General features: G+C 42.4%; 1 protein-coding gene across 2 annotated transcripts in view; it reads right to left on the bottom strand.

Annotated features, from left to right (window-relative positions):
* LOC139731123 (uncharacterized) overlaps positions 1–13,044 on the bottom strand; it is a 163,668-nt gene that overhangs the window by 4,266 nt on the left and 146,358 nt on the right. The window contains exons 12-16 of one of the 2 annotated variants that reach the window (XM_071642006.1): positions 12,062–12,201; positions 10,458–10,592; positions 9,131–9,277; positions 6,843–8,728; positions 3,013–3,070 (exon numbers count right to left, since the gene is read on the bottom strand). In XM_071642006.1, the coding sequence (XP_071498107.1) occupies positions 3,064–3,070; positions 6,843–8,728; positions 9,131–9,277; positions 10,458–10,592; positions 12,062–12,201 (2,315 nt within the window). In that variant the 3' untranslated portion in view covers positions 3,013–3,063. The remainder of the gene's footprint in view (positions 1–3,012; positions 3,071–6,842; positions 8,729–9,130; positions 9,278–10,457; positions 10,593–12,061; positions 12,202–13,044) is intronic. The other variant, XM_071642005.1, reaches the window with a different exon arrangement.

Here is a 13,044-nt window from a genome sequence, read left to right as displayed (position 1 = left end):
TCACCACTAATATCAATCCCCATTATCAACATCATCATCATCATCATCAATCACCATTATCATCATTGTAATCATCATCATCCTTATCATCGTCATAATCAATCATTTTGTCATCATCATCATCACCAATCACTGTGACCAATCATCATCATTTCAGCAGCAGCAGCAGTGACATTGTCACTGTCATAATTTTATCCTCTTCATCATTATCGTTGCCCCTCTCACACAGCATCACTCAGTATAGCTGTGGCGAGTCATCTCCACTCCACGCAAACTATCATCACTTCTGCACGACACCATGTTACGTGGTGATCCTGAGAAGACGGAAAAAGAAGATCATCCTTCTTGGCAATCCCTCTCTCGACCCCCCATGCAAAGCATCAGGATTGATGAAGCGGACTTCTGTTCCCCCCCCCCCATTTTTTTTTTTTTTTTTTTTTGCAAATGACATCTTGGGGAAATGGATGGTGGTGACTGGTTTGCTCAATGGATGTGAGATGAATGCAGGTACTTTCAAAAGCTTGAAATATGAGGGCTGTTGGATTTTTAGCATCAGCAGATGTAGAATGATCCTACCACTCAAATGATGGTAGATATGATATATCAGCACAGTTTCATTTCCATTCATAGAATTCAGTTTGAATCATCAGTCAACACAAATTTTTTACCCCCCCCCAAAAAAAAAAAAAAACCCATACTTTTAGACAAACCTTTTTGCTTCAAATTCTCATCGACATAAATTAAATCATTTATTGTGAAGATGTTGACCATCGCGGTGAATACTATGACGATAGGGAAACAATTATTCATTTGTCTCGCGAAGAAGATCGTAGAAAGGTGTACGACGTTTCGCTCGCTACTGCTGAGCTTCGTCAGGTACAATAAGACACGTTGGTGCGTGCACGCAAGTTATAGCGTGTATGCGGACGTGGTAGTGGGCCCGCGGCCGCCGGAGCCGGGTCGGGCAGTGCGCCACACTGTGTCCGCTGTATGCTGCGTTCACGCGGACCTAGTTGGCAGCACGTTTCCTCCCCCAGCGGGGCGGGCAGTGCGCCATCCTGTGGCCGCTGTTTACATTCGCATGCACCACCACACTATGCACAAACCAAAGCCACCGAATCGTGACGGCAGTCAACGGACGCAGGAGGACTCACTACCCGGCCCGCCCCGGGGGGGCGACGTGCTGCCAACTAGGTCCGCATAGACGCTGTAAACAGCGGCCACAGGATGGCGCACTGCCCGCCCCGCTGGGGGAGGAAACGTGCTGCCAACTAGGTCCGCATGAACGCAGCATACAGCGGACACAGTGTGGCGCACTGCCCGACCCGGCTCCGGCGGCCGCGGGCCCACTACCACGTCCGCATACACGCTATAACTTGCGTGCACGCACCAACGTGTCTTATTGTACCTGACGAAGCTCAGCAGTAGCGAGCGAAACGTCGTACACCTTTCTACGATCTTCTTCGCGAGACAAATGAATAATTGTTTCCCTATCGTCATAAATCATTTATGTTTCAAATTTACCAGAGTCTCTCATCCTGCATCATTCAGAATAAAACATATGTCATTGAGCAATTATATGCACGTTTGAAATTCCTCTCACAACTTACAAAATATTACAGACTCTGGTTATCAGAATAAAGTTATCTAAATCCGTACTCCCTCCCCCCCCCCCCCAACAATTAAAATGGCCACAAGTAAGAGTTTCCATCCACAACCTATGCCTAGATATGGCAGAATAACAAAATGTTGCACAATGGAGTTTATTCAAAACTTGATGCAGAGTTGGGGAATAAGTCATATCACGAGAAGTGGAGGAGCATCCTTTCCCACATCATTCAAAGGAAATGTCAAAACCAGACGATGTTGATGATGCCTCCCCCCAAGGCAAGCGGTGACACACAGAATTCATTCTCAAGGTTTCGGTCACTGGGGTGAGTAAGGACTCCTGTCTTACCCATTCCTAATTCCGGAGGAAAGTTATCAATTAGGCGTGCAGGAAATGACCGTCCCAAATGCATGTGAATCTATGATTCCTGCCTCCCCTCCCCCCTTCCCCAATCCCCTTGCATTTTCCGTCTACTATATTATTGCCATCCCTTCGTCTGAATGGACTTTTCTCTTAAGAGCTTTCAGCACGTCTAGACAAGAGGTTTCAATTCTTTCAGGTGTGCTTGACATGCCCCAAACAAGCCCCATCCATCGCTCAGGCCTTGGCCCATTTTTGACATGCCCCAGATAACTCACTTTGAGTCACTGCTTCACATGTCACTCAAGGCGGATTCCAAATTTGCCGCTTGCTTAACGTATCGACTACTAGTGTTTCCTTGGGAAAATAGTAAATCTGCACTTCATCAATATACAAGACTGGCATGTCTGTGTCATTGATGTCTTTACTTGTTTTTACTTTAGTTTTGAAGGGCGGATGAAAGTAATACATGTACCATTCCAATCAAAACCCTGCTTACTTTTGTACATGTATGTTATTTATCATAACAGAGTGTGTGGGTGCTACTTTCCTCCTTATTTTTTTTTTTTAATACTGTCCTCAAGTGAATTTTATCTGATGGAGTAAAACATGAGGATTTGATGAGGCTACATAATGAAAGAACTTTGTAATGCCATAATGCATGCCAACTATAAATCAAACTGGATTGGCAAATGTCTATCCTATGACGTGTGTAATTATGTGTATCGTAAGTATCCAAAAACAATACACAAAACAGCCATGACAACGTAACAAAGCGTACACAATAGGCCATCATTATGTGATGGTAACAGATTAAACTTGTCCACTACATCAACAAAACAACACGCTGCAACAAAATGTAAAATAAGAACACAGAAACTGAGCAAAGCGAAGCACAGAAAAAAAAAACTGCAAAAAGAAAGTAAAAAAAATAAATCTGGAGGGAATAAGAACTGAAACCCAACCCAAAGAATACTTCTAGGACTAAAGAATCAATTCATTGACCGATTTAAATCATAAAGACTGGGAAATGAGGGTCTTACTCTGTGGAGCTCTGTGAGGTATCTGCATGCATCCAGGCCGCTGAGGCGGGGCTATCTTCTATAAGAGTGGATCGTGAATGGAGGAAGGCAAGAGTCAGTGTTCGCCAAGAGACTGACATCAGGGGAAGGATGGACAGAGTGAAGGAAGGTGAAAAGGAGAAGGAAGGAGGAGGAGGAGGAGGAATGTGGGGGTGAAGAGCTGAACCAGGAGGATGAGACATGCCTTGTTAGGTTTAGGGTTGAGGAAAGGGTGCAAGGAGCTGTAATTGATTTTCTTTCTACAGCAAAGGTTGCGAGATGATCAATTTAAGAAAATTTGATGTACATAGAGAGGCATGTGGATGGAATGATTTTTTTTTTTCTCTTCCTTCATCCTTCAATAGATATTTGGGGGAAATGGTTGCAAGCTGCATGCGAATGATTCTACTTTAAGATTGGATGAACTCACACCAACACAGCAGATCACACAACAGGTTTACAATATTGACATGCTTTGGACATTCAATTGACAACATGCGACACTGTAACACTAATAAAACACTGACAGTTATAAAAACAACCAGGGCCGGCGGAACGTTTTCAAAAGCGTGGGGGCCCACTTCCGGGTTTCATGAAAAAAAGGGTCCTCAGCTCATCTCTCCCCTTCCATTTCCGGGTTTCTTCAGCTGACAAGCAAAAAAAAAAAAAAAAAAAAAAAAAAGGTCTTCAGTGGAAAAGTGATGACACCTTATGTATTCCTTTGTATGGTGCACAAAAAGTGTGGGGGCCCGAGCCCCCACGGCCCCCATGGTTCCGTCGGCCATGACAACAACAACAGAAACCAAACAATCCAAGACAAGACTCTATCAAATCAATGAACAGTGCAACATGCAACAACACAAACCACATACACTAAAGTAGCAAGGCTTTACAAAAAAAAAAATGTACTAAAGAATAACTTGCAACATGCCTGAAAGCATATTGCTACACTGTAAGTTGTCTCCTACAAGTATGATGGGCATTATCTTTGAGAGTTAAAGTCTTAGGCATGAATGCAGGATGTGGTGTATAAGACCATCCCCCCATTACTTATGTATTAAACTAGCCTCACAGATCTCCATGGTTTATTCTTGATTTCTCTACAACCAAACTTTATGCAAAGCTCTGAGGTTACCCACAGAATGCTTCTTCAAATGTTTTGTTTGTCTTTGTTGTTCTCTCCTGAGACTTTGATTACTTGCTCTAAACACGTTATAAATACATATGGATAAATATCTTATAACTGAAGTAGAAATGTACATATCTTTGCATGCTGCATCTCATTATTCCAATACATAACAACAAAATATACAATGTACCTTAGCTTCACACCCTCACTATACCTAGCAGCAAAAACAAATGGATCATTAGGCTGGTACCCAAGGAGCATATGAATTTGTTTCGCTGAGAACAAATACCTTGTCTGCTCATTTGCATTCATTATCTTTATTTGATGTAATGGTAACACAGTTCCATGCTCTCAATACACCTTACGGAAATGGCCCAATTTATCTTGAAAGTAAATTGTTGTGAGCATACTACTATGCAAAATATCTTATAGGTTTATTAGACTTGCAATTTCATTTTTAAAAAAGTTAAGAATACACAGACGTTTTATGAGGGCTTTGAACATTCTACCTTTCACGGCTAATGATGAAAGCTCTCCAGTTTTTATGCACATGAGGTAGGAGACTACAAGCTTTAAAGAGCTTTAAAGAGCTTGAAGTAACTCTGACTTAAAGGTCACATTTCTGATTAAATTCTATTTGTTGCTACTCTGTTTGTAAACACACACTTTGTATACTGTTCACGGCCTTGCTGAAAACCAGCTAACAGGCTTTTATCCGTGATGAAATAAAGTCAATCATTCAATCGATCAAAGAAGAGTCATCATCATACAAGAGACGTTTCAGTGAGACTCAAGCAAAGTTGTCCTTCCTAATGAAGGTGTCTCCAGCCATCCTCATAAGCTACTTTATCTTTCCACAGGTCACACAAAAGGTTGTGATATCTCGCCCAAACCACCACAACAGCAGGACTGCACTAAAGTGTAGAAAAGGGCTGGATTCCAGATATCTACCCAGACACCACCCATTTAATGCAAGGCTGAACCATGAAAAGGTACCTTTTTTTGTAGGTAATAAAAGTTTTTTGCTCTAATCTGCGCATCACCTTCTCCAAGTTACAGAAAAATACTGATTGCCCTAACATATTACACCAAAAAAAAAGAAAGAAGAAGAAGAAGAAGAAGCAAAAATGTGCATATTCTACATGATAAGGGCCTAATGTCCAAAATCAATTGGAGACGAGTCCCGAGAATATTCAGGCAGGTGTCTATGGGAAATGTGCGTTATAGCAAAATCAGTCCATCCTCAACGGGTTAATAGTCTTGAAGCAGCCTGCATAAAGTTGTGCTCAAATCCCATGATTCCTATTAAAGTACCATTACAAGTTATCTGTGCTGACATTTAACAAGTCATGTGGCATCAGATTACGAGTAACCCAGGCTGGCAAGCAGCGTGCAAAGAGATATATTCAAAGCAAGAACTGGCAAATACAATCTTCTCTCCACTCCATCATGCTACTTTAGAATCCTTTGGTGTTAATGCAGCCATCCTGGGGTTACTTTATGTGTATATATGTGTATAACATGTAAGTTTAGTTCATTTGCTTGCTTTTTCCAACTTGGGTACTTTGCAACACACAGGTCATTACATACACAGGCAGCCATGCTCCTGTCAGTAGTATATATATAATATATATGTGTGATATTGTTAGTGATGGAAGGGTTAGGCACTCAAACAGTATGAGTTTAGTGGGATGATTACTGATGATGAATTTTCTTCCTTTTTTTTCCATTAACAGTTATTAGAAGAATTACTGTTCTACTTTGTGGGTGCAAACCATGGCATTGAAGTATTGAGAAGCCAAGGAAAGTACAATCAATAATTTATATTATACATGAATATCATACTCATATACAGTATCTATAAGCAGCAATAAAAACAATATTGCAAAGTAATGAAAAATTTTCAAATCATCATCATTCAACACTTACTAGCCTTTTTACAATCTGTACACTATACATCTACAGTGTATAACCTTGTATTTCTTCAATGCATTCTTAAGGCATGACCTGTTAGGTTTTTCTTCATGAGCTCTGAATTCATTAGCTTGTGGACTTCATCTCATTATAACACAGATGCCATTCTCATGGCTAGTGGGCATAATACATGGTTGATGTAATGTTTCATATTATGGCATGTAATGACCCATCCCATAAACTATTGAAGGAAAAATTCTCTTGGAGGGTATTCACAATGCTGTTCTTTACCTACATGTAGTTAGATATCTGTTGTGCATCACATGACCTCATTTCAAGCAAAGCTACATGAGATCTTTTTTCTTTTTTTTTCTGTACAACATTGCAGGTTTAGGTTTTCCCAAGATCCCCTATGTCAATACACACATTAGTTTGTCCATGTTGGGATATTGGTTTTGGTAAACTTGCTGAACTATGAACCCACTAGATACAATGACAATGAAAACATTAATTTCTGATGATATACACCCGAAATTGTCCAAATAAATAGTGGCCTTATGATACAATATATATCCAACTACACCATGTGTAATGTGATAACTTAATCACCGTCAGCCTACTACCTGCTATTTACCTCTGTTCCATATGTAAAGTTGTAAAAGCATACAAAGACATCACCCCTACAACTAATACTTGCAATCACTTCTACAAACAATGTGCAACAATGCTATGATTATGTTTGAGGAAACATGCATGTATCTGGCCTCACCTGTTGCTGGTCTGGGACGGCCTGTTTGCCCTGGAAACGGGCTCACATGTCATAGGCTGGGCCGGTGTGTAGTGTGCCTTGCTGACAGCGATGCTGGTCCCATACGAGTGCTGGACCCTGGGCTGCAGGTGAGTAGGGGTTGAGGTGGTGTACATGTTGGCCGGCTGGGGCTCGTGGTAGGTGCTGTTGTGGGAGGAGGAGCTGGCCCCATTGCTGGAGAAGGAGGTGGAGGGTGAGAGGGAGGCCAGGGAGGTGTAGACGGAGTACTCGGACTGCCGGCCGCTGCTGTTGCTGGACGTGTGGTGGAGAGGGGTCCGGGGGTGGGGTGCCTGGTTGTTGGACAGGCCGGAGGAGCCCTGAGAGGAATAGCTGCTCGTTGAGCGCTGTGAGGAGAAGGAGTTGTGCCGTCGCCTCGACGACATGGAGATGTCATCAATGCTGCCGCTGGGGAGTGGCGGTTTATGCATGGGCCTGTCCATGCTAGAGTAGCTAGAGTCGTTGGAGGTGTGGTGGTCTTCCGCACCATGAGGATTGCGTCGATCCAGGCTGTAATATGTCGAGTCATGTGAGAGGATGTCGCCAGACGGGCGTCGGTCCCGCTCTCGTCGGGTCCGGCTTGTCCTGTCCAGACTGGCATAGTTTCTCTCATAATTCCTCTGCGGCCTCTCAAGACTAGCAAAGTTCCTCTCCTGAGACATGTGGCCATCGCCAGAACCATTCCGTTGCCTACTGGAGCTCTTCAGGGCATAGTAACTGCTGGGCATGTCCCTGTGCCTGGGGGCAGAATCCACGCTGGAGTACTTGTGGTACTGATGCATGCGATACTTGCTTCGATGCAATTCAGAGTTCAGTGAGTCGCTCTCGTCAAAGTCACTGCCGGGGAGACTGCTGGACTTCATGGCCAGGTTCCCCAGTGAGGCATGTTTCTTTGGGGATGGTGGTTGGCTCAGCGAGGTGGGCTGCTGATGGTATTCTAGTTCATCGTCACTGAGCGCTGGCAGGTTGTTCCCCTGTAAGGCATACTGTAAATCATGCATGGACGATGCGTGCTGGCGTAACCTCGGTGCATCAATGTCTGCTCTGCCCAGAGTATCCTCTGGTGATTCATAGTACCGTCCTGACTGAGAAAGTGACCTTGACTTTGCAGGGGAGTTGTAAGGAGGAGGAGGACCTCTGTCTATTCGCTTCTGGATGGGGGGTTTTCCTCTGCGAGGCGAACTTTTTTGACTTGACTTATTTGGTCCCACTGCACTAACGTCGCCTAAAGACGTTGAGAAATTAGTCTGTCTTGTCTGCAATATGTGGTTCACATTACCATGATCTACACTAGTCCTTGAGTGGGTCATATAACCCTCTGGTTGACTGCGAGAGCTGCCACCAGAGTGCGTGCTGCTGTCATCCTGGAAAGAGCCTGCATCGCTACCATGGTGATTAATGTCCAACGTGGCCATTGACTGCAAAGACGTTTCATAGCACACAGGTGTCCTGGACTGACTGTGATGGATGATTATTGCCCCTTCCTTTTGCACCACAGCGGGACTAGTGTCTCCTTCATGATCCGAGTATATTTCAATGGGTGTGGTGGGGCGCATTGGTGTCTTGTCCTTTTTCCTGCCAAGAGAAGGTGACCTCCAGGCATTTTCAAACAGCTGTCGCGGCACGCTTTTCGATCGTGTTCGGCTTGCCTTGTCCTCTTTCTTCTTGCTGCGGCCCCTGTCGTTCTTGGCGAATGGGCGAAGGAGAGGGGGTGTGGAGGGCACGCTGCGCTTCCTGGGCAGGGTGTGTGACTGTCCAACCTGCATATCTGAAGGGGGAGGAGTCTCCTCTGGAGGTAGGAGGCCAAGGTCCTTTTTCATCACCACCAGGCGCTTCTCAATGCTATCCAACTGGAAAGTAAGAATGACAGACCTGATTAATGATCACAAGAGATGCTGATTGAAATTACATTGAATGTTAGAGCTACATATTGAACACTGAACAGTCATCATTCAGTGTCTTCAATCAGTACATTCATGTATATCCATCACCATCAAAACCAAACGGTAATGTGGTATTTTACATAAAATGTACATTATGTAATGCATAAAAGGGCCCTACAGATTTTCACTGTACTGTCATTCTACATATATACAACACCCTGCCAGTAATAATGTGCTATAGCTTGCAAACTGTGGATTGACAGGTCAACACATGATATGACACTGCCACAAACAAAATGGCAATATGGTGCATTTCGCAAGCAGGGCACCCAACCTGGCATTCAAACAAGGGGGAAGAAGCAGACGTACCTTCTGCGCCGAGCGTTTGTAGGACTCCCGACGGGTCTTGCGCACCTTCTTGCTGATGGTGGGGTCATCTGCCAGCTTCCTGGCAGCGATGGTGATCTTGGACTGGATCTCCAGCTCACTCTCCAGCTGGTTCAGGTGTTGGGTCTCCTGTAATGAAGGAGCAAATGAGTCCATGAAGACTATCACCAGGAGAGACAGCAGCAGCGTTCATCAAACACACTGTGCTACTCCTTATGAATATTAGAGATGAGTGAGTAGTTTGGGGTTTTTTTTTCCATACAGGTAAGCCTAAAGAGACAGAGACGCTCTTTGTTGTTTTTGTTGTTGTTTAGTCTTTCACCATTTCAAATCTAAGGAGAAGGTGAATTCTTCCCTCCTCATATCTCAGCCACACTCCAACGCAAAATTGTGAATTTGAGCTAGAAGCTGCACTTTCTCAAATATGACTACATCTGCAATGTCAATGAAATACATCAAAACATTTTACTTCATGCATCTCTATGTTAACTACACATTAGTTTTCACAATTCTTTATTCCTGATATCAACTTAACACTAATATGACACTTCACAAAAATTGCAATATTGTCATCAGGACAAACTTCACTCTCTGTTCTCTTCATCTTTTAATAATACATACAAAATCTTTACAAAATTTATATGCTTTTGCCCAGCTTTATTTCATGAATTGATAGTGAGACAAATTGTATCAGATGTACAATATATTTTGAGGTTGAGCAAAGAATCACATCATAATATATAACGTTACATGACAACTCTCTTTTTAGAAGACTCTGCAACTTTATTTCAAGACATAACATGACAATAAAAGGATAATGTGAAGTGAAAATTCTTTCAACTAAAGCAATATCTCATTTTCAGAGAGATATATTCTTCATATATATCCTTGTAAATAATGCGTGTTAATCTCATTTCAAATGCTAATGTTAAATAAATTGAAGAATTCTGGAAGACAAATGTGAACTACAATGTTCATTACCATCATCGTCATCACTGTCAAAAAAAGAACGAAAAATAATGCCTCCGGCACCACTTCGTGGCGGAAGCATAAAAAGTGAAAGCAGCCCACATGGAATCACATCCTTCCTGTTCAAACATACAAGTAAAATGGCACCTAATGAACAAAGAATGAAAGTGTCACATGTGACATCCTTGGAGACAACTATTATTCATGCTCCGCCTCAAGTCATTCTACAGAAGACTGAACACTGAAACCTTGGAGGAAACCCATTTCTCATGATATTCTCTCCTCATGCAACCTGAGAGAGCATGTATGACGATATAATTGCTGACACCGTTTTGCTTACCTCCGAGCAGGTCTTGTCCACGGCATTGACTACTCTGGTCGACAGAGTGAACGCCGTGGCGACGCGCTTCTTGATCTTTGGCATCGGTTCTCCCGGCCGCCTCGGGTACTCCAGCGGCAGCTCGCCCGTCAGTTCCTAGGGGAGTGCACAATTGATTACCCATCATTGTCACTCTGGGTTAGGATTACTTCTCCATTAGAATAATGAAGTGGAGTGTGTGTGCAGCATGCTAGTGCTGGAGGGAAGAAGTGCTGAATTATTTTCCCTTTCTAAGAGAATGTTGACTTGATATGACACATAAGCATGAATGTCATGTATCTAGGCATGGAAAAACCCGCACCCTGAAGCAAGCCATTAAGATGTCAATGTCTAGTTCTCTTGAACTAAAAGAATCATACAATCTAACAAAGAAAATGACAAAGATGGACCTTTCTGACACATCAAATTGAAAAGTGACACATAATTAAATGGAAAAGTAACACAGTTACAGTGCCTGTATTGGCACATACAACAATGCAACACATGTAATGCTAAACATATGTGTCCCCTCAGTTATACCCATATCATCATCGAAGTATATATCTTATCCTTAAAACAAAAAAAAAAAAAAATCGGTTCAATACTTGGAAACATTGTCAGGAGAAAATTGCTTTATTTGCTCCATGACCAAAAAGAAAAAGAAATCCAACAGCTTGTGCTGTTAATTTATACACTATGTAGGTATAAATTGGTTATCAAGCTAAATCCCAGTATCAGAATAATTACGGGCACTAAAACAATCAATACTCTATCTTTTCACATTCAACGTATGATAAACCATTCTAAAAAGAACTGGTAAAGGGGAATTCAGTGTGAATCATGCACAGATTATAGCATGTGTTGCCCATGCTTGAAATCTCACTGTTCTCACTTGTCTCACTTGTCTCACTTGTATTTGTTGACTTAACCTAAATACAAGTACATTCTGACCAATCTTGCTGATGCACTAAAAAACATCGAAAGTTGAGTCTTGCAAGGGATCTAAACAACAAATTGTCAAGTGTTGCTGACTCGTTAGCACTTGACATGATGCGTAATCAAAGCATCATCCTTGGCATCATCCCAATAAAGGGGGGAGGGGTCACAAGGTAACGCATGACCAAGTGAAAAAGGAGGTACTGGAAGTGAGTCTAGGAGCAGTTACATACAAGAGAAAAATCATTAACAGAATGAAGACTGGAATGAGGATTGTAATTTGTTAGGAATGATTGGACCGTACACTCTGTATTTCGAAAACCGTAATACAAATGTGAGTTTTCAAAAAGATGTGCGGCTACTCCAGACCTTTGTGCAATGTCAATCAAACTTGCATGTTTAGCACACACTCTACAATTTTTCTAGCTGCACTACAGCTGTGCATCAACCCACAGTATGAATTACTGATACACTTGTGCCACGCAATTTATCAGCAAAAGCGACTGGAAGATTATGAAAGCTCCGCCTCCCAAATCATGTTTTACAGGTCAACCCAAATGAGCAAAAATCCTCACTGGAATTCACCTCTGGATTAGAACTTGATTTCATGATCGTAACTTGAATTTGTGACTCCAGCTTGGTTAACTTACCGCTTCATTGATGCAGATCTTCTTGAGTTCCTCCAGACGGTCTCGCAGCCGGTCCTCCAGGGCCGCCTTCCTCGCTCTCAGCGCCATCACCATGTCCTTCTTGGCCGTTTCCCCCTCAATGGCCAGCAGCTCTCGCTCACCTGGAACACAAAAACACAGATGGAGCAAGATTTTTAGAAGTAGATTAAGCTTGAAGAGAGGGAGAATTTACAAATAGAATAAATTTGAAAGGGGGAAAAAGGACATAACATTGGCAAAGAATGCAGGAATGTAAAGAATACAAGAAAAGTATGGAAAAGAAAGAGGAATTGTTGAGCAGAATAAGGAACACGTGATTCGAGGGGCAAGTTAATGTTTAAAAAAGTTATGGCAAGGAAGAAAGAGAGGAAGAAAAGAAACGTAGGTAGAGTGGAATATCAAGAGTGTGATGACAAAAAACAAACAAACAAACAAACACAGAACTGAGCATAGAAGGAATCAAGTATGAACAGCACCTAATGTCTACAGATGTAATGCTGCTGTGGATCTGCATTACTGATATTCCAATTGAATTTCCCACAGCTGGTGAATAAAAACAGACTCAAGTGGACTGCTGCAACACAGCAGCAGATGAGTACCATATCCATCCAAAGAAAGGGAACCTGTGAAGATTTTTCCCTGGCTGCACCTCGCAATGTTGTGGCAGAGGGCAGTTCTGTAGTTGCTACTTAGAATTCAATGATAGGCCTCTACAATTCCAATGCTCCGCGATGAGCATAAAGAGTGTTTTATTACAATGCTATTAAAAACATAGCTTGCAGATCTAATAGGCCTCAGTCACTGACATTTATGTCAGGAAATTGAGGGGGGGGGGGACCCATACTCTACTTAAAAACTATTGTGATATCAAACAAAACTGCACATACATAGAATAACAACATGAAACCTGAACCCCGAGAAACACAGGGCTGTAATTTCATGTATAACATCATGACTTTTCTACT

The sequence above is a fragment of the Diadema antillarum genome, unplaced genomic scaffold, assembly GCF_040938485.1.
Source record: "Diadema antillarum isolate AM-2024a unplaced genomic scaffold, OU_Dant_1.0 seq00000358_RagTag, whole genome shotgun sequence".
Classification (NCBI taxonomy): domain Eukaryota; kingdom Metazoa; phylum Echinodermata; class Echinoidea; order Diadematoida; family Diadematidae; genus Diadema; species Diadema antillarum.
Note: the sequence above shows the minus strand (reverse complement) of the source record. Positions and strands in the feature narration are given on the sequence as shown.